At 39.2% G+C, this 21,472-nt stretch overlaps 1 protein-coding gene across 3 annotated transcripts in view; it reads left to right on the forward strand.

Moving 5' to 3' along the window:
• Positions 1 to 21,472, forward strand: part of Ston2 (stonin 2) — a 153,169-nt gene that overhangs the window by 108,739 nt on the left and 22,958 nt on the right. For 2 of the 3 annotated variants that reach the window (XM_076849788.2, XM_076849786.2), the window contains 2 exons: positions 13,483 to 15,318; positions 20,676 to 20,878. In XM_076849788.2, coding sequence (XP_076705903.2) covers positions 13,483 to 15,318; positions 20,676 to 20,878 — 2,039 coding nt within the window. The remainder of the gene's footprint in view (positions 1 to 13,482; positions 15,319 to 20,675; positions 20,879 to 21,472) is intronic. The other variant, XM_076849787.2, reaches the window with a different exon arrangement.

Below are 21,472 nucleotides of genomic sequence, written 5' to 3' on the forward strand. Positions count from 1 at the left end.
CTTTTTAAGTCCTAAAATTCTATGTTCCTCTTTTCGCTTTACAGATTACTCCATTAAATATTTAATGTGTGCTGTGTATCTGGGGCTGATTATACAGTTTTAAGTATATTCTCCTATATAACAGCGACTGCTATTTCATGTTGAGAAACCTGTACTAATCTAAGAACATTTGTTTATACCACTTCCAATAGATTTCAGCGACCATCTCTAAGTAAGTTTTCTGCATTTTTTTGTTGCATTAATAAATTAGGTTAACAAGTGGGGGAAAAGAAAATGTCAAAATTTTGCTGTGTTCAAACTACGAAGACTACTAGCCTTTCTCACCCCATGGCCACCATAGTTCTTACTTGTCCTTCAGTTTGGGTGCCTTTGATTACCATTGTAATTTACTTCATTTTCTTATGATCTTTTGGGAACTTAAGATAGATTGTAGTCTAACATTAAAAGAAGCAACCATTTATCTTTAGTTTGCATCAGTGAAGACACTAGAAATCTCTTAGGTACTGGAAAATTTCCCTGTGATGGGTAACGAAAACCTAGTCTTTATACGTGGCTTTGTTTGGCAGCAGCCCAACTCTTACTAAAAGCAATTTGGAGGTAACAAGTGAAAGGAATAGTAATTAAATAATGCTGGATTTTTGGTTTTGGTTTTATTTTAATAAGTCAATAAAATGGAATTATGGATAATAATTAACTTTGTATTTAAGATAATTAGCCTTGATTTTAAATGTGCCAGTCTTTTATTCTCCCTCATTGTTTACCATACTGGCTACTCTAATTGTAATCATCTTAGGAAATATTTCACTGCTGCTTTCTTAAAACAGACAGTAGCTAAACTGTTTGTTTCCTTTCTTTAAGGTTAATTAGTAATAAAGGTACGTTTTTAATTTTATTTCTTTATTTTGTGAGCAACACAGCATTGTTTTAAATGCTTAAGATTTAAATGTTTAAAATTGTTTTTTAAAAGAAAGGATACTGATTTAAAATTTAAAAAATTTTGTTGGTACATTATGTCTATACATCCTAGTGGGATTCATTATTGTTGAGAGCCACAGCTGAAGGGGCCCCAGCAAACTTTCAGACTGCCAGCTGATGATTGGCTCACAGCGGCCCCAGCAACATCTAGCTGATTGGCTCCTCTGCGGTGATGCTCATTGGAGATGCTCATTGAGCTGTTTCCCCGCCCTTTCAGACCATGGAGCTGCTCATTGGGGGACTTTTTTTGGCTCCACCCATGCGACCCAGCCAATCGGCCTCAAGAGCAGGAGGAGTGGGGGAGGTGGAGTGGCTTGTGGGAAGCTGGTGGTGGCAGTTGGGCTCTGAGGGTTTTTCCTGAAGAGCTGTTTTGTTTGGCGTGTGTGGTTCTAAAAATAAAGTTAGTTTCTTTTGACAAGTGGCTCCTGAATTGTGCCCACCCAGACTGCGGCATTTGGTGGCCCTTATGGGGAGCGACTGAGGGTAGGTAAACTGCTCGCCCCTGAGGGCAGGGTGAGAGGATGGGTAGCCATTTTAAGATTCCTCTTTTGTTTTGCTTCATTTTTGTTTTAAATTGCCTGTCCCTGGAGATGAGTGAGACGGAAGAAAAACTGCTCACATCTGAGGAAAAACTATTTACGCCTGAGGAACAGATAGGGAGAAAGGACGGATGCACATGTCAGGAGGATAGAAAGGCTATAATGAATTTTTGTTGTTCCCTTTTTGTTTCATTCTGTCTCGGTTTTGTTTGGCGTCATCTTGTTGGGTTGTATTATAGTAGAAATATGGGATCAGAAATTAGTAAAAAACAAACTGAAAGAGTGTTAAGTAAATTGTTAGAGGAAAGAGGCATCCCAGTAAAATCAAGAGCAGTCAGGGCATATGTTGATACAATACAAAAATGTAGCCCATGGCTTTTTAAGGAGGAGTTGTTAAATATATCACAATGGAACCATCATGGTGAAGATTTAAAAAGAATAGAAAAGAACAGCCCAGTAACTCTGCCAGTTGGCACATTGCCATTGTGGACTTTCGTATCTAGTTTGCTTAGTCCAAAGCCTTCAATTCAGACAAAGGTAGAGGAAGGAGAAGACATATTGATTCAAGTAAAAGAGAAGTCTCTCAAGTTAGTCAGAAAGAGGAAAAGATTCAAGTAAAGGAGAAGGTCTTTCGAGCTAGTCAGACAGAGGAAGGAAGTTTAGAGCAGAAAAAGCCATCAGGGGAAAAGTTACAACAGGAGACTGCTACTAACACCTTTCTATCACCAGAGAGTGTAAGTGTCCAACCAACAGCACCACCTCTACAGGAGACTGCTGCTAACACCTTTCTATCTCCAGAGGGCATAAGTGTCCAATCAACAGCACCACCTCCATATGCTGGGAGGCTCCCAACCCCCACAGTTGATAGTTGGGATCCTGAGACAGGATCTCAAGTATTAACATGCCCTATATTTGAGGTAGGAGGGCAGTGAATTTACCATGCTTTAAATTTCAAAACAGTGAAGCAGCTAAAAGAGGCTGTAACAACCTATGGTCCTCAAGCACCCTTCACTGTAAGCTTGGTCATTAACAACTTGAACATGACGCCAGCAGATTGGGCTAATATGTGTAAAATGTGCTAAATGGAGGTCAATACCTGTTATGGAAGGTTGCCAATGAGGAATTTTGCAAGGAGACGGCTAGGCAAATGCAGCAGCTGGTTATCCTCAGAGAAATCTAGATATGTTGTTCGGAAAGGGACCTTATGAGGATCAGCAGCAACAAATTGCATATGATCCTGGCATATACGCACAAATTGCTGCAGAGGCGATTAGGGCATGGAAGACTTTACAAGGACATGGAGGTTTACAAGGTCAATTATCTAAGATAATACAAGGAGCTAATGAATCTTACGTTGAATTTGTAGATAGGTTTATTCAAACAGCTACCAGAGTTTTGGGGAATACAGAACAAGCAATGCCATTAATAAAACAACTGGCTTATGACCAAGCGAATCGTTGGTGCAGAGATATCATTAGACCATGGAAACATGAAGATTTAAACACATATATTAAATTATGTAGAGACATTAATGAACAGGAGCAAGTCGTGGCAGGTGCAGTAAAACAGGCTTTAGAACAAGGGCAAATCTTGGCAGCTGCAGTAAAACAGGCTTTAGATGCCAGGCCAAGAACATGCTACAATTGTGAAAAAACAGGACATTTTAAAAGGAATTGCCCCATAGGAGGAGGGTTTAACAAAACTAGGTATCAAAGGAGTAGAATACCGGGTATTTGCCCACGATGCCATAGAGGGCTAATGAATGCCATTCTCAAACCACCATAGAGGGTACTCCATTATCAAAAAACGAACAAGGACCAAGTGTTTATCCACGATATCGTGGAGAAAGGCATCGGGCTCCATTGCCAAAAAATGGACAGGGGGGCCCAATGCTCCAGGGCCCAAAACCACAAATATACGGAGCATTAGAGGAACCCAGCAACCCCATCAGGGTAGTGCCCAGGACACATTGTCCATCAGATCCCTCATCAGACAAACCAGAGGGAGCACAGGGTTGGACATCTGTGCCTCCGCCAGATCAGTACTAACTCCAGAGATGGGAGTTCAAATCATTCCCACAGGGGTTAAAGGACCTCTTCCCAAAGGAATAGTAGGCTTATTATTGGGACGCAGCTCTTCTACTCTAAAAGGACTTATGATAAGTCCTGGGGTAATTGATCCCGATTATGAAGGTGAAATAAAAATTATAGCCAGTTCTCCAAAGGGTATATCAGTAATTTCACCAGGAGATAGAATAGCACAGTTACTAATAATACCAAGCCTACATGATAAATTTTCCAGTCGTTCTGTAGAAAGAGGTTCCAAGGGATTAGGCTCCACAGGTGTAAGAATTGGGCTATGCTTTCTTTAAATTTAGATTCTCAACCCATGCTAAAACTAAATATTCAAGGATATGTATTTAATGGGCTACTGGATACAGGTGCAGACCTTAGCATCATCTCTCGTCAAGAATGGCCAAAACATTGGCCATTACAACAAGCCACTCAAACGCTTTGAGGCCTAGGAGTGGCGACTAATCCTCATAGAAGTGCAATGGTATTAGATTGGAAGGATCCTGAAGGATGTGAAGGAACTATACAGCCATATGTATTGGATCATCTTCCCGTAAATTTATGGGGACGAGATGTCCTAGATCAATTAGGTTTGACATTAACAAATAACACCAACCAAAATGCACCCACTATTATGTCTAGACAAGGTTTTAGGAAAGGAAAAAGATTAGAAAAACAAGAACAAGATATAGCAGCACCAATACAAATAGATCAAGGAACAGACAGACATGGGTTGGATTTTCAGAAAGGGCCACTGAGACAATAAAAATTACTTGGAAATCAGAAAGATCAGTATGGGTTCCTCAGTGGCCCCTGACTAAAGAAAAGATACAAGCAGCCCACGACCTGGTCAAACAACAATTAGCGGAAGGACATATACAACCTTCTGTATCTCCCCATAATACTCCCATTTTTGTCATCAAAAAGAAATCTGGTACATGGAGATTATTGCAAGATTTAGGAGCCATTAATAATGAGATGGTTATTATGGGACCTGCTCAATCGGGGATTCCTCAATTGTCTGCTTTGACAAAAACTTGGTATGTTTTAGTTATAGATATTAAAGATTTTTGTTTTCAATTCCAATTCATCCTAAGGATAGTCCACGTTTTGCATTTACTATCCCTGCACTGAATCATGAAGGTCCTGATTAGAGATATGAATGGAAAGTACTCCCTCAAGGGATGGCTAACAGCCCAACTATGTGTCAAATTTATGTTAACAAAGTAATCCAGCCATTAGAAATCAAAATCCTGAACTACAAATATTTCACTATATGGATGATGTTTTATTAGCACACAAAGCTAAAAACACATTGCTAGAATGTTATGCCACACTTACATACTTATTAAAAAATTATAATCTAGAGATAGCAATAGATAAAGTACAATTAAATTTTCCAATTAATTATTTAGGAGTTCTATTATCCTCAACCATGGTCCGTCCACCAAAAATTCAAATACGAGTAGATCAACTCAAATCACTTAATGACTTTCAAAAGTTATTAGGAGACATAAATTGGATAAGGCCTTATCTAGGTATACCAACAGGAGAGTTGGGACCTTTATTTGATATCCTAAAAGTTCCGTCAGATCCAAATTCACCCCGAATGTTAACGCCTGAAGCAAGAAAGGCATTAAAAATCATTGAAACATATATGGAAAATATGCATTTGGATAGAATTGATATAAGTTTGTCTTTATTATTTATTGTACTACCAACAAAAAATATTCCTACAGGAGTATTTTGGCAAGAAGGTCCATTATTATGGATACATTTATCTTATTCTCCTAATACTATTCTTACTAGGTATCCTGAGGCTGTAGGACAATTAATACTCAAAGGAATAAAAGCAGCAAAGGGAGTGTTTGGAATTTCTCCCAATAAAATTATTACTCCATATACTATGAATCAAATTGATGAGTTAGCTAATGAGTTAAATACTTGGGCAATAATCATGTGCAAATCTAATGTTTCATTTGATAACCACTTACCATCTAATCCTTTATTGTCTTTTTGGTCATTGCATCCTGTAATTTTTCCAAAAATGACAAGAAAAACACCTATTATGAATGCTCCAAATATATTCACTGATGGGTCAAAAAATGGTACAGCAGCAATAGTTACACCTGATCAAACTTTTACATTTTTAGTGCCCAAACAATCAGCTCAAAAGGTAGAGCTTAATGCAGTATTACAAGCTTTTGTGATGTTTAAAGATTCTGTATTTAATTTATTTTCCGATAGTCAGTATATAGTTAATGCTATAGTATCCCTTGAAGATGCTGGTAGGATTTCCCCTTCCTCTACTGTTTTCTCTTTGCTTTCCACTATACAAAGTCTAATCTGGGACAGAAAAGATCCATTCTTTATAGGACATATCAGGGCACATACAGGATTGCCTGGAGCCCTCAGTTTGAGCAATGATTTAGCAGATAAAACTACACATGACATACATATTTTCTCTATACTAGAAGAAGCTACAAATTTTCATAAAAAGTTTCATGTCAATGCTAATACTTTACAAAAGCATTTAAAAATAACTGTGGAACAAGCTAGACAAATAATAAAACAATGTCAAAATTGTGTGACCTTTTTACCACAAGTTAATCTTGGAGTCAATCCTAGAGGATTGATACCTAACCATATTTGGCAGATGGATGTCACACACTTGCAAGAATTTGGAAAATTAAAATATTTGCATGTTACAGTTGATACTTCTTCTGGATTTTTGATGGGCTCCCTTCATGCCAGAGAAAAAACTAAAGATATTATAGCTCATTGCTTACAAAATTTGGCCACTGTGGGCGTTCCAAAACAGTTAAAAACAGATAATGCCCCTGGTTATACTTCTACCTCTTTTAAACAATTTTGCTCAACATTTGGCATTACTCATATAACAGGAATCCCATAAAATCCACAGGGACAAGGCATAGTTGAAAGAGCTTATCAAACTATTAAAATGGGGCTGGGGATGTGGCTCAAGCGGTAGCGCGCTCACCTGGCATGCGTGCAGCCCAGGTTCGATCCTCTGCACCACATACAAACAAAGATGTTGTGCCCGCCGATAACTAAAAAATAAATTTTAAAATTCTCTCTCTCTACCTCTCTCTCTCTTTAAAAAAAAAAAAAAAAACATTTAAAAAAATTTTAAAAAACTATTAAAATTTACTTATTAAAGCAAAAAGAAGGAATTGGGAAGGGGTATATATATTCCCCAAAGATTAACTTAAAATAACCCTTTTTTACTATAAACTTTTAAAATTTGGATTCATCAGGGCTTAGTGCTGCAGAAAGGCAAATGTGTCCAAAAAATGTACATAAGCCCAAGGTACTTTGGAAGGATATTCTAACAGGACAATGGAAAGGTCCTGACCCAGTAATTGTCTGGAGTCGGGGGTCTGTTTGTGTGTTTCCACAGGGAGAACAGCAGCCGATTTGGATTCCAGAAAGATTAACTAAAGCGATTTCTACAGTCCAAAAAGAAGATGATTTGGCTCAATTCCATAACAACTGATATCCAAAACTCCAGTTTGGCTATTCTTACATCTGCGACAGAACCAGGATGCTTTTTTCAATATCTGTTTTATTATTGCCCTTTCCCATATCATGAAGTTCTATTTTGTTTTTTGAGCTCATACAGACCTAGGTTAATGTTTTGCTGATCAGTTCTATTTTTTTGACTATAGAGTTTTTAAACATTGCAATGGAGATTTCACCTGTAAAAAGTTATAAGGCCTTTACTATTATGTTATGTGTTGTATGTATTATATTATGTGTGCACACTTGTGTTTTGTGTTATATGTTTGAATGTACGTATGTCCATATATCATATATGATGAGCACGCATGAAAAAATGGATCCAAATTTTTTTTTCACGTGATTTAAATGGTTTAATTTAAATTGGGTGAACAGCTATTGAGGATTGTTTTAATATATGAACAAAAAAGGAGGTTAACAGATCTGTTTGTTTACTTTCACCTTTCCTTTTCATTATATTTAATAATTATATTGAAGATAAGGTACATTGTTAAGAAAATTGTTTTCTAAAAAAAGAAAGAAAGAAAGAAAGAAAGAAAGAAAATTGTTTTCTTTTAGTGCCTTCTGGAATGTTATATAATTTTTTCTTTAGCCATTGTTGCCAGAATTCCTATCTTCATCCCAGTGCCGGTGAAGACAAAGATAAAACCAATCTTCAGCTTCTGCAATAGCCATCACTGAACTGCTTGCAGAACTTACCTGGACTATGTATCACTTGTATGCATTGTGAACTATCTGTTGGTGCAGTGTCTTGTGTTGGGGTATTTATGCTGATGGTGTCATCGGTGGTACAATTTTTCCAAAAGGAGCCGTCAATTAGCTTGGTGTATCTTCCTCCCTTCTGCTTGTCATGATCGTTCAGCTAAAATTTGGGGGCCAACAGAGGTGAGCCAAAGAACCTCACCCCCCCGCTGGTACAAAGACCTCTCCACAGGTGTGGCTGTATACTGGACCGGTAGTCAGTGACGGGTAAATTCCAATTGCAATGGTACTAACCTAAGACAGGAGGCTGACGCCTTGAGGTCAGCTCATCCGATAACAGGTAAGAACCATATGTACTATTGGACAACCTAAGGCAGGCACGGTCCCTAAGCCACATGCTTGTTGTTTAAACAGAGAGGGGGAGATGTTGAGAGCCAAGCCGAAGGGGCCCCAGCAAACTTTCAGACTGCCAGCTGATGATTGGCTCACAGCGGCCCCAGCAACATCTAGCTGATTGGCTCCTCTGAGGTGATGCTCATTGGAGATGCTCATTGAGCTGTTTCACTGCCCTTTCAGACCATGGAGCTGCTCATTGGGGGACTTTTTTTGGCTCCGCCCATGCGACCCAGCCAATCGGCCTCAAGAGCAGGAGGAGTGGGGGAGGTGGAGTGGCTTGTGGGAAGCCGTTGGTGGCAGTTGGGCTCTGAGGGTTTTTCCTGAAGAGCTATTTTGTTTGGCGTGTGTAGTTCTAAAAATAAAGTTAGTTTCTTTTGACAAGTGGCTCCTGCATTGTGCCCAGCCAGACTGCAGCACATTATGCCATATTTATACATGCACATAACATAAAATGATCAATATCATTCTCTAGTACCTTCCTTTTCCCTCCCTAAACACCTCCCCTGATCCACTTGTGCTTACTCTGAGACATTTGTTTTGAACACAAAGCATTATGAAACATTATAGTCCAGTGCTTTCTAACACATATATGCTTTGTGTAATGAAATGTATTATTCTAGTAGTAGTAGTAGTAAGAGCAGCTCACATCTACTGAAATTTTATTATTTGCCTTTCAGGTATGATTTTATATTTCCCTAAATTAGGAAAATTTGAAATGGTAAAATCAGATGGCAAAACTGAGCCAGAGAAATTAAAAACATATCCAAAGTCATATATTAAGTAAATCTTTTTTTTTTTTTTTTTCCTGTTTGTACTAGGGATAGAGTCCACAGGCACTTTACCATTAAGCTATATCCCTAGCTCTTTTTTTTTTTTTTTTTTTTTTTTAAAGAAAGAGTGAGAGAGAGTGAGAAAGAGGGAGAGAGAGAGAGAGAATTTTAATATTTATTTTTTAGTATTTGGCAGACATAACATCTTTGTATGTGGTGCTGAGGATCGAACCCGGGCTGCACGCATGCCAGGCGAATGCGCTACCACTTGAGCCACATCCCCAGCCCCCCTAGCTCTTTTTAAAAAATTTTTTGAGGCAAGATCTCCCTAAGTTGCAGTGGCTGACCTTGAACTTGAAATCCTTCTGCCTCTACCTCCCAAAATGCTGGAATTATAGCCATGTGCTACCATGTCCAGCTATATAGCTAGTAAACTGCTAATACATAACTGAAATCAAGGCAATTCAGCTTCTAGGTTCTTGTTATTATTTACTCAAAAGTAAATGCTTGACTCAAAAGTATAGCATGGTCAGCTTCCATGTGAATAAACATGCATCAAGAGCATTGTCTCACCAGGCACAGTAGGACATGCCTATAATCCCAGCTCCTGGGGAGGCTGAGGCAGGAGGATTGAAAATTTGAGGTCTGCCTCAGTAATTTAGCAAAACCCTGCCTCAAAAAACAAATTAAAAGGGCTGGAGATGTAGCTTATTGGTGGAGTTCACCTGGGTTTAATCCACAGAACCACAAACAAACAGAAAAACAGAGAGGTGGGGGGCATTGTCTCTCAATGGCTACACAGGATCCCTAAGGGTATAACAATTTATAAAACAGTCTTTATTTTAGGTATATAATACCATACCTGGCTCAAACTCTCAATTTCAGAAATTTGATCTGCAACCTCAAACTTTAGGTTGTTCACAGTTTTTTAGTGATCCAAATGTTACTTTGATAAATATCATCTATATACAATATTGCATTCTTTTTTATTTTCTTAAATTCCTATAAGATTCTTGAGTCACTGTTTTTGAAAACCTTAGACAAATTCTGGAATTGTCTTTCAGGAGAATGTAAATTTCTTCAACTGTCTAAATCTCTGATACTAGGACAATTGTATTTCATTGTTTCATAAGGTTAAATTCTTTTTCTCCTCTTAGTTATTAGATAGTTATATTTCTTTATGTAAATTATCTGATCATTTTCCTTATCCTACTTATTTGTGAAGGAAATATTCATTTTTATTAAGGACACATACTCATTATAAATTATGGTCATGAATTTTTTATCACACATAATGCAAATATTTACCAACAGAAGTTTTACATACAGATAAATTATCTATTTATATGTAAAAGTCCAAAGAATATTCTCTAATAAAAAGGGACTCAAGAAATATAATTCAGTCTTTGTAAAAGCAATCAAAGCTGTCTCTCAGTCAAGTGAAAAATGGAGCAAAATTAAGTCACAGTAGAGAAATCAGTGTCAATAAAGGATGATTTTTGAAATTAACTCTTGGCAGTCTTTGGTTGCACCTCAAGAAATGAACCAAAACTATTCCTGCTTTTCATCTGTATAAGTATGTAATGTTATTGAGAAATTTTTTCTTTAAATGTGATGTTGTGAAAAAGCAAATTCTTGATTTCTTTCTATCTTTTTTTTTTTTCTTTTCTCTTTCTCTCTCTCTTTCCTTTTTGGAGTTACTGAGGATTGAACCCAAGGTGCTCTACCACTGAGCTCCATCCCCAGTCCTTTATTTTTTATTTTGAGACAGGGTTTTACTAAGTTGCTGAGGCTGGCCTTGAACTTGGGATCCTAATGCCTTAGCCTCCCTAGTTCCTTGGATTTTAGGCATGCAATACCATGCCTGGCTCAAATTTTCAATTTCAGAAATTTGACCTATGTTTCACTCCTAACTAAAAGATAGGTTTGTAAAACCATTGTAATTATGGTACATGAAACGGCCAAAGGAGAGAGAAAAACTTTCCAATGTTTTTCAATGGCCATCAAAGAGAAAATAAAATCTCTAGAAATTAATTTAATTCAAAAAAGTCCTTTATAATTTAAAGACATTTCATTTATGAGTCTAATGCATCAAAAAAGTCTAGAACTTGATGTGATTTTAAATAACTTGATTTGAAAGGGAATTTTATTTTAAGAAAATTATATTTAAGTAAAGAGAAAGAACTTTCCCCCCCCCCTTTTTTTTTTTTTTTGGCTCAGAAGGAGATGAGAAATGCCATTTCAGGGACAAGATTACCAGCACAGGGGAACCCTTTGGCAGGAGGATAAATGGCTTTGGTAGAAGGCCGCCCTCCCAAAGAAAAAGACTTCAGCTTATTCTAAACCAAGGTGTGGTGGTGCATTCCAGGTACAAGCGATACCCCTGCTAGTGGGGTGGGCCAGGCAGGTACTGCTTGGAAATACAAGCAGAATTTCAAAATTCTCTCTCCTTTGTGGTGGAAACACAAACTTCTGGAAGTTTGCAGAGCTGCCTCATTAGAAACGGTGAGTTTTGAGATCCACCCCTTACCCAGTTCTCTAGGAAGGATGAGTTACTTTTCCTAGGAAGTAATTATGTTAGTAAAATATTACTAAGGCTTACAATGTTTTCCTTAGCCTCCATTACAAAATAAGTTATTAATAATATTAATAATCAATAAACACATTAAATGTAAATACTATAAACCCAGGTTATTTTTTTATACTTTCCCTTCATTTGCCAAAAAATAAACCATTTGTACATCCACAAAACTGAATTTGAAGGAGATTCTCACCTTTAATTTAAAAATGCTTTGAAATCCTTTTGTAGTGCTGCACGTACAGAAAATACCATTCACTCATTGTATGGAGTAGGTGTGGTTTATGTGTATGCATATGTATATATTCAGCCTACCTTTTCTAAATGACATTTCTAATTAAGGAAATTGCTATCTGTTTGAATACAGTTCTGGCAGGATGGTGACAAGCCAGCCATCCCATCCGTGTGTAATTACATGTGCAATTATGTGTGGTGTTGCTGATTTGGAGTGCTTGGATGTGATATGCATAAAGTCTTAGCAAGGCCATCAGAAATCCCAATCTTTGTGTATCCTTTTCCCTTTGATTCTGAATGAATAACAATAGAAATAGTGGGTGGGGTGGTGGCAGAGATCCCTATACACATTCCTCCAGATATGGAAAATGAAAGAGCTACTCCAAAGCAAAGTTTCTTTTTACATTAAAAAAACAAACCTTTACTGAGTATTTGCTATATGCCAGATGTTCATCAAAATCAGCTCCTTCTTGCTAAAGGTCTTGTTGTTCTCCTCCCTTCCCACAATCTCTGCAGACACAGTCCTTATTGTGTTAAGGTCTGGATCATTGCCTCATTAAGACTCCCTGTCCTGTGTACCCCCTTCCTTGAGGGACTTGCTAGGTGGAGCTTTATTGGTAATAATCTGCTTATCATCCAATAAATAAGCCCCAAGATAGACATTTTAGAGAAAAAAAGAAGAGATTATATTATGAATATTTCTTATTCATTATAACCTGTGAAAATTTTAATGACTAGGTATTTATTATTCTATGTGTGCCTCAATTTCTTAATGTTCATCCCACTTGTTGGATGTTTAAAATCTTTCCTTTTATTTCTTCCTAATAATGATAAAATGGACATCTCTGTTCTTCAAACTTGATTCCTAACCTGATTTATTTCTTAAGGGTAGAATTACTAAGTCATAGTTAATGAACATTTCTAAGATCCTTAATTATCTCACCAGACTACTTTTCAGTGTGTTTGTTGAAATTTAGTCTCATTGGATGTGTATTTAGTGTTCCTCTCATGCCACCCTAACCCTCATTGAAAAATGAAAACTTTGAAAATCTTCACTGATTATTTTTTGTTTAATTTTTGTTTTTCTTATTAATAGTGAGACAATATTTTTCATGTGCTTATTAGACATTTTTAGCTTCTCTTTCATGAGTTCTATGTTTATGTCATTTGCCCATATTTCTGTTGGAGTTTGTGTTTTTCTTATTCAGTTGTATGAACTTACTACATACATATTGATGATGTTAACATTTTGTCTTTTTTATCATATTTGGGCTAGAATTCTTCCAAGTATATTATTTGTAGTCATATTATCACTGACAGAAATGAACTTTTTAAAAAATGAGGTCAGTTTATATTGTTTTGTATAGAAGGTAGTTTTCAATGCTTAAAAATTAAGAATATACACCTTAGAGAGATAAGTGTAGAAAACATCTATTTCAGAGCTTGGTCCTACCAGTTAATGCTTCTGATATTACCATTATATTCTTAACTTCATGTAAGGTGGTGTGCTCATTACCAAATTATGAGACCAAGCATTTGAGACAAGGTATTGAGGTGCTTTTGAACTGACTAGATTCAAGATAAAATTCTAGCATTCCCTCATTAACCTACTTCAGTTTTCTATAGCTCCACAGGACCTGAATGGCAGCCCTCATATGGTCTCTTTTTCCTTTTAGATAATTCTTCCTCACTTCAGGAAGATGAGGAGGTAGAGATGGAGGCCATCAGTTGGCAAACCAGCAGTCCAGCTATGAACGGGCACCCTACCCCTCCAGTGACCTCTGCTCGTTTCCCCAGCTGGGTCACTTTTGATGACAATGAAATTAGCCTCCCTTCTCTACCAGTCACCTCTCCTCTGAAGCCAGATATACCATCTGTTACATCTGTGGGCCCAGATGCACCTTTTAACTCCACTGGGTCAGTTAAGAGGGATCGTCCCAAGAGCACTTTGATGAACTTTTCCAAGCTTCAGAAGTTAGACATTTCCTCCTTAAACCGTCCACCTTTCATACCTGAGGCACCACCTTGGAGGGCAACCAATCCTTTCTTGAATGAGACTTTACAGGATATACAGCCCTCTCCTATCAACCCTTTCAGTGCTTTCTTTGAGGAACAGGAGAGGCGTTCCCAAAATAGTTCCATTTCCAGTACCACAGGCAAAAGCCAAAGAGATTCACTCATTGTCATCTACCAGGATGCCATCAGTTTTGATGATTCAAGCAAAAGTCAGTCACACTCTGATGCTGTTGAAAAACTTAAACAGCTCCACATCAATGATCCTGATCATTTTGGCAGCACAACACTACCTGATGATGACCCAGTAGCCTGGATTGAGCTAGATGCTCACCCACCTGGGCCAGCTCTGTCCCAGCCCAGGGATGGGTGGCCAATGATGCTGAGGATCCCGGAGAAGAAAAATATCATGTCCTCCAGGCACTGGGGACCAATCTACATCAAACTAACGGACAGTGGTTACCTGCAGCTCTACTATGAGCAGGGCCTAGAGAAACCATTCCGTGAGTTCAAGTTGGAGATGTACCATGAGGTTTCCGAACCCCGGCTTCAAAACTATGATGAGAATGGTAGGATCCACAGCCTACGTATTGACCGAGTCAGCTACAAGGAAAAGAAGAAATACCAACCCAAACCTGCTGTGGCTCACACAGCAGAGAGGGAACAAGTGATTAAGCTGGGTACCACCAGTTATGATGATTTCCTGAGCTTCATCCGTGCAGTTCAGGACCGTCTCATGGATCTGCCGGTGTTATCAATGGACCTGAGCACAGTTGGTCTGAACTACCTCGAAGAGGAGATCACAGTGGATGTCAAAGATGAATTCTCTGGCATTGTGAGCAAAGGAGACAACCAGATTCTCCAGCACCACGTCTTAACACGAATCCACATTTTGAGTTTTCTCTCTGGGCTTGCGGAGTGCCGTTTGGGCCTCAATGACGTCCTTGTGAAAGGAAATGAAATCGTTTCCCGGCAGGACATCATGCCCACCACGACCACAAAGTGGATTAAGCTCCATGAATGCCGTTTTCATGGGTGTGTGGATGAGGATGTGTTCAGTAGCTCTCGGGTTATTCTCTTCAACCCTTTGGATGCATGCCGGTTTGAGCTCATGCGGTTCAGGACAGTGTTTGCAGAGAAGTCCTTGCCTTTCACTCTCAGGACCGCAGCCAGTATCAACGGGGCAGAGGTGGAGGTGCAAAGCTGGCTGAGGATGTCATCCGGTTTCTCCTCTAACCGTGACCCTCTCACCCAGGTTCCCTGCGAGAATGTAATGGTGCGTTACCCAGTGCCCAGTGAGTGGGTAAAAAACTTCCGCAGGGAAAGTGTCCTTGGGGAAAAGTCTCTGAAAGCCAAAGTGAATCGGGGGGCAAGTTTTGGCTCAACTAGTGTCTCTGGTTCTGAACCCGTCATGAGAGTAACACTGGGAACTGCCAAGTATGAGCATGCCTTCAATGCCATCGTGTGGAGGATAAACCGGCTGCCTGACAAAAACTCAGGTAGGTCAGGGTTTCTCTTCTGTGGAAACGCCCATATGCTCCCTGAAAGCTGGGATCACCTTCCATATCTTCTTCCTGTATCCAGTGCTTGCTTTTGTTGTGTGGTGGGAATGGTAATGGATGGGGAGGGGCACCAGAATAATTGAAATATTTGTGCAAAGTAACAAGCATGGTGACCTAGTTCACTCCATCTTTTCAGCTCCTTGTTATCATAAATCTTCCATAAAAATATGTATTACTCTGCTCAGCTAAGCCGATAAGCAGCTTTCCAAGGAAGCTTCTGAATGTTTATTCTTTTGGGACTCATTAAAGTATTAACTGTGGTGTTAGAAGCAGTCCATTTCCAGATCCTACCTTGGAAGGCTTCTGGGTTCTGAAGAGGCATCTTTCTAGCTGTGCCCCGGATATAGGTGAAAGGGCCAGTTTGTGGCAATCATAATTACACAAGAAAAGTTAAATTTTTGAGCTTCACTCTGTGAAGCCTGTCAGTCAAAATATCTCAAACTCAAATATCTCAAAGTTTGGCTCTGTGACTTTGGGATGGGCAAGAAGGGAATTGGGCTTCCAATCAGACTGAAGATCCAGCCAGAGCATGAAGGTCAAAATGGTCCAAATTTCATCAGGCACGAAGTAAAGCAAGGAATGTTTTATTTAAACAAACAGAAAGCATACCAACCCTAGCTGGCCTGCTCCCAGCTGTGGGGGATGCTCTTGTGCTTGATTGAGCCCAGAAGGCAATTACTTTCCTTGTTGGTCCAGAGAGATTTAGTGACATGACAAAACAAGGCAGCAATCAAACCAGCTCTAATAGCTTTCTTTCTTAGAGTAGGCCTGGGTGACACCAGTGGCAGGAACAAGCTCATGATCCCATGAGCTTTCAAACTATTCTCTTCTTGTTTATAATAAATTGTGCCCATCTGTTAACAAAAGTGGATTTGCTAGTGGAGCAAAAAGAATAAGCTTTGGGAAAACTCCTGATTGATATGTGTAGCTATGCTTTCATCCATTTTCACAATTAACTCCTAACTGTGTATTCAGAGTGTTCCACTCCTGGTCAGCAGGTGGAGTGGCTATGTTACCATATCCTAGGTGCAATATGACATGATAGCAAGAAGCAGTACTGTCTGGAAACTCCCCGGGCAGCCTAGAGAGCTGGCACACACCAGGCACTCTGTGTCAGACACTGGGTGTAGCAGTGCAATCTGATGAGACAATAGGGCCTCTGTTGTTTGAGGCTGGGTTTGCTACCCTCTATTCCTAAATTGACAGAATTTCTAAAACAAAGTCTTCCTCTCTGTGCTTGCTTCTTCACTTCTCTTGAAGTCAACACCGTGTTCTCCTGGTGAACACTCTGCAATTTCTATGTCAGCCATAGACTCGCAACTTTCCAGGGAAGTAAAAACACTGAATCCCCCCATGCCACAAAAGCCCTGGTGAAGAGAGCACTGTGGAATTACTGCACTTCCAAGCTGGAAGGGACCATGGGGAACTCAGCCAAACCTCTTCATTCTACAGATGAGAAATTAAGGCCCTGGAGGTGATGTGACTCATCTAAAGTCTCACAACCACATCCAGGGCTCTTTTGTCAATACCACAGTCCCCACTTACATGGCAATAGAAGAAGCCAAACAGACACAAACTTGAAATAATTTCTGTTACAAGAACAGAGATTTGCAGTTTTCTCAATGCATACAAGCATATCTCAAAGTGACTTAAAATATTTAAAAGTAATGTATAAGGGTTTTGATAAGCAACAAACACTGACCTTCAGAGAAGGAGAGGGAGGGAGGAATGAAAGAAATAAGGAAGGAAGGAGAAAAGGAAGGAAGGAAGAAAAGAAAGAGACAGACTGGATGAATATGAATAGTTCAGAGAACTGAAGAAAAGTTTAAACAGACAGACATCAGAAAAGGCAGCTCTGGAATAGCCCTCGTAACTAGTGGATTTCTCCTCAGGGTGCAGCCACTGGGACAAATGGTCACCACCATTTTCTGTCTCATTGCCAAGTGGATCCAGGCGAGGCGTGTCCAGAGCATTTTGACTCATCTAAGCTTCAAGCTGATATTCAGCAGCAGGGAAGATTATTTCTCAAAAGAAGAGGAAAAAAAAAGATTGCTGCCAGAAAAAGGTGGAAATGGACACAGGACAGGGACAAAGCAATATAGGTCTTCAGCAAACATTTTTCTTAATGCTTTCCAGTGGAAAATATTCAGTAGCTCAAGGCCAAGTAAATGCAGCAAGTATGTTACTAGTTTACTAGAACCTTATTTGTGGGAGATTTTTAACATACAGGACAGCATAAGGATATTTAAAGATGTTCCTTACCTAAACCCCTGACACCATGCTTTTTCTGTCATGGCTATATGATATTTTTAGTAGTGACCCCCAGTAGAGACTTCTTGTACTGCTTCTGGCCCATGGTGTGTTTCTGAACCCATTCAGGAAATTAATAGTACTCTCTTCTGGAAACGAGCTGTATACGATCTATGCCCTGACCAGACTGCAATTTCCTACTGTAACTGGAAATCACTGTGCCCAGCCCTTGCCCTCTCATCCTATGCTCCATCCATGAAACAAGAAAACTGATGATGATCTATTAGTAATAGCCCCTTTTCCTGAATTCTTCTATCTAGGTGTTAGTCTTGGCAAATCGCCTTTTAAGTTTTTTTGTTGTTGTTGTTTTTTGTTTTTTTTTTTTTTTAATGACTTCCACCTCCATTTACAGGGGCCCAGCAGAAGTCAAAAGGCCCAGCTGGCTGGGAGGCCTGAACCTCTCCACACACACTCCTACCTACCTTGGCCCTGCTTCTGCATCCCACAGTTGGCGTGGCAGGCAGACTACAGGCAGCATGGGCCAGCAAGTGTGCAGCCAGTGGGCTTGTTCTCTTCTTAGCCCCCAGGAAACCATGTAGCTGCTTTTGAATTCCATACTGCTTCCAACCAGCAGGGCCCAGCCAAGTGCACAAACCCAGCTAAATGTTCCAAGGATTCCTCCCACCGAAATCTCAGCAGTTTTTTCTTAATCTTAGGAGATGCTGGAATAAGTCCCGCTTACTCCACAGGTCTCACAAGAGGAAATAAAGCATTCTATCCTACATAGGTAACTTTGCTGGAATTCTAGTTCTCTTTATATCAGGTAAAGATAAAACAATTCCAATAAGAATAAAGCCTTTTGGGGGAAAAAAAAAAAAAAAACCCTGAAGTTTAATGTTACATTTTCTCGTTTTCATCAAGGAAAATAACATAATATGTAGGCTTTTTTTTTTTTTCTTAGCTCATTACTGTGAATTAAACTATACCAGTTTTCAAATTACACTTAAGTGTCCACCAGCCTCACACATCTAATAATGGAGGCGAGAAATCTAGGAAAAGATGTTGCTTTCAGAGTTTGCTGTGAAAGGAGGGAGTCACTTTTGTAAAAGAAATGAGTTTTCAATAGTCCAACAACATGCAAATAAAGGTAAATTAGATAAAAGCAGTTAATCAAGTTCTTAGTAAGAGACTCTTTCTATGTATGTTGTATTTTCTAATTCTATAGCAGCATATTGAGAAGAATTTAGGTCATAATTTGGAGTCAGAGTCAGATCTGAGTTTGATTCTCAGCTCTACTGCTTAATTCGGTGTGACCTCAGGCAATGAATTTAACCTTCTCAGAGAAACCCAATTTTTCTCATCTGTAAAATAGGGCTATTAATACCTAGCTCATGCAGAATGAAATTAAGATAAATCTTTTTTAAATGTTCAGCACAGTATCAAGTCTGTAACAAATGTCAATGAATGATAGCTATATGATTATATCTGTGGTACACAATTAAGAAGATATATGTAGATTCACTTTCAAATAATGTAATTTCTACAATTACATGTATCTTATTTAAATTCCTTTCCTAAAAACCAGTGCAAAATTTTCAGTTAATTTCCCAAAGTCTTGCTTACTTACAAGTTACCATTGAATTATGTTACATTTGTGAAACAGCAAAACAAATAAATACTTCACTCTGTAATGTTTTCCTTGGAGAGTAGGTGTGTACCTTCTTACTTTCTGAGTTTGAAAGTCCTACCCAGCCCAGTAAAAAAAGGGGAGAGGGAATTGTTTACTCAGGGACAATGGATAACTAAGGAGATGTTTCAATTACACCATTAAGTCAACTAGAAAGCTCAGGCACTTTCTAGCCATGACCTTGGACAGCTCACTTTTTTCTTGGTCTGTAAAGTGAGGATGATATTATGACTTCAAGGGTTTTGTTATGAAGATTGAGTGAGAATACCTGTGGAAAGCACTTAGCCTCCTGCAGGCACAGGGCATTCAACAATCATTTCCTGCTGGGCTGGGGATGTGGCTCAAGCGGCTCGTCTGGCATGCGTGCGGCCGGGTTCCATCGGGTTCGATGGATCCTCAGCACCACATACAAACAAATGTGTCCGCCGAGAACTAAAAAATAAATATTAAAAAAATTATTGCTAAAAAAAAAATCATTTCCTGCTGTGCTTGAAGAAGGACAGGAAGCTTGGAGGGTTAAAGTCACAGAACTAAGCTCTAATTTTTCTTCCCCCCCAAGTCTAATAATAGTTCTCAAACAAAAATCAAATCCTTTAATGCCATCCAAGTATAATTACATATAGACTTAAAGAATTGGAGCAGCAAGGGGCTGTGCCTGGCATACACCAGCCTACCCTTTTGTTATCCCTTCCATCTCTCCCCACTTTACAGTTGAGGAATTGAGACCTGGGGAGAACAAAAGACTTGGGTGTGGACTCTATGCCACTTGCATTGCAGCTGGAAGCCAATGCATGGTATTCTGATGTGGATCAGTTATTCTGAGGCGTGTACCACACTTTCCCTAATACATGTGTGCTGTCCATAAGGTTTTTGTCACTTACATATGTCATTCACCCACAGAAATATGCTAAAAGCCTTTTTGAAAATATGAAATGCTATTAAGAAAAGTCAACTCATCCTTCAAAGGAAAGCAATGATTTTGCTCCAGGTGGCTGTCATTGATGTTTTACTATGTGCTAAGTGCTGATCCCTTTTATTCTATTCTTTCAATCTACAGCCCCTTTTAGTTTGTACTGCATCCACATATCACTCTGATCTAAGCAGGCAGAATGGTCTGTTTCTCAGGCTATGGGTTTATTGATAGGATAGTGGGCAATGGTCATTCGATGTTTTATCAAATGGTCTAAGGCATACAGAGCCTGCTGCAGCAAATCCTCCACTTAACACTGGACCATCTGTAAGACTGCCAAGTGCCCAGCCTACTGGTCTCCTTTGTTACTGAGGTAGCTCTTTTGACCTTTTTAAAATTTTTAAAATTCATCCCCAAAGAACCTGACCTGGATTCTTTCTTTCATAGCTTCTGGTCACCCACACTGTTTCTTTTGCCACCTTGAACTTGGTTCTGACCGGGAAGTGCCTTCCAGATTTGCCAGTCATGTGGATGTTGAGTTCAACATGCCCACAACTTCTGCCTCCAAAGCTGCTGTGAGATCCATCTCCGTGGAAGATAAGACTGATGTCAGGAAGTGGGTCAATTATTCCGCACATTACAGCTACAAGGTAGCCTTGGGAAGGGTCTGCCTGATGTTTGCAAGTCCGTCTCTTCACACTACTATCCTCCCCCTCCTTAATCCTTTTAGTCCAATACTTACTGTTGTGCAGAGTATGCTCTTAGCATTCTAAAGGAAGTACACATACATAGCTGTGGATGAGTCTGCTCTGATTTTAATGAATGATTTCTTGTGAGCAAGACAAAGGTTGAAAAAAATGAAGGGGCTGTTTACAGAGGAGAATGCAATGTCTCTGTCCTTGTGAATAACAGCTGTAGAAAGAACAGAGGGCCTGGTGTGGTAGTGCACACTTGTAATCCCAGTGGCTTGGGAAGCTGAGACAGGTTCAAAACCAGCCTCAGCAACTTAGCAAGACCCAGTCTCAAAATAAAAAATAAAAAGGGCTGGGAATGTCCTCAGTGGTTAAGTGCCTCTGGATTCAATCTCTTGTACCAAGAAAAGAAGAAGAAAAAAAAAAGAACAGTGGGTGTAAATTTATTATTACTCATTTGTAATATAGTTTGTTGCAAAATAGTGAATGTGGAAGCAGAAGGGAGTTATCAGGAACTTGTCTAACCCTAAACACATTTCATCAGCATGAGTT

Source organism: Callospermophilus lateralis, chromosome 3, assembly GCF_048772815.1.
Source record: "Callospermophilus lateralis isolate mCalLat2 chromosome 3, mCalLat2.hap1, whole genome shotgun sequence".
Taxonomy (NCBI): domain Eukaryota; kingdom Metazoa; phylum Chordata; class Mammalia; order Rodentia; family Sciuridae; genus Callospermophilus; species Callospermophilus lateralis.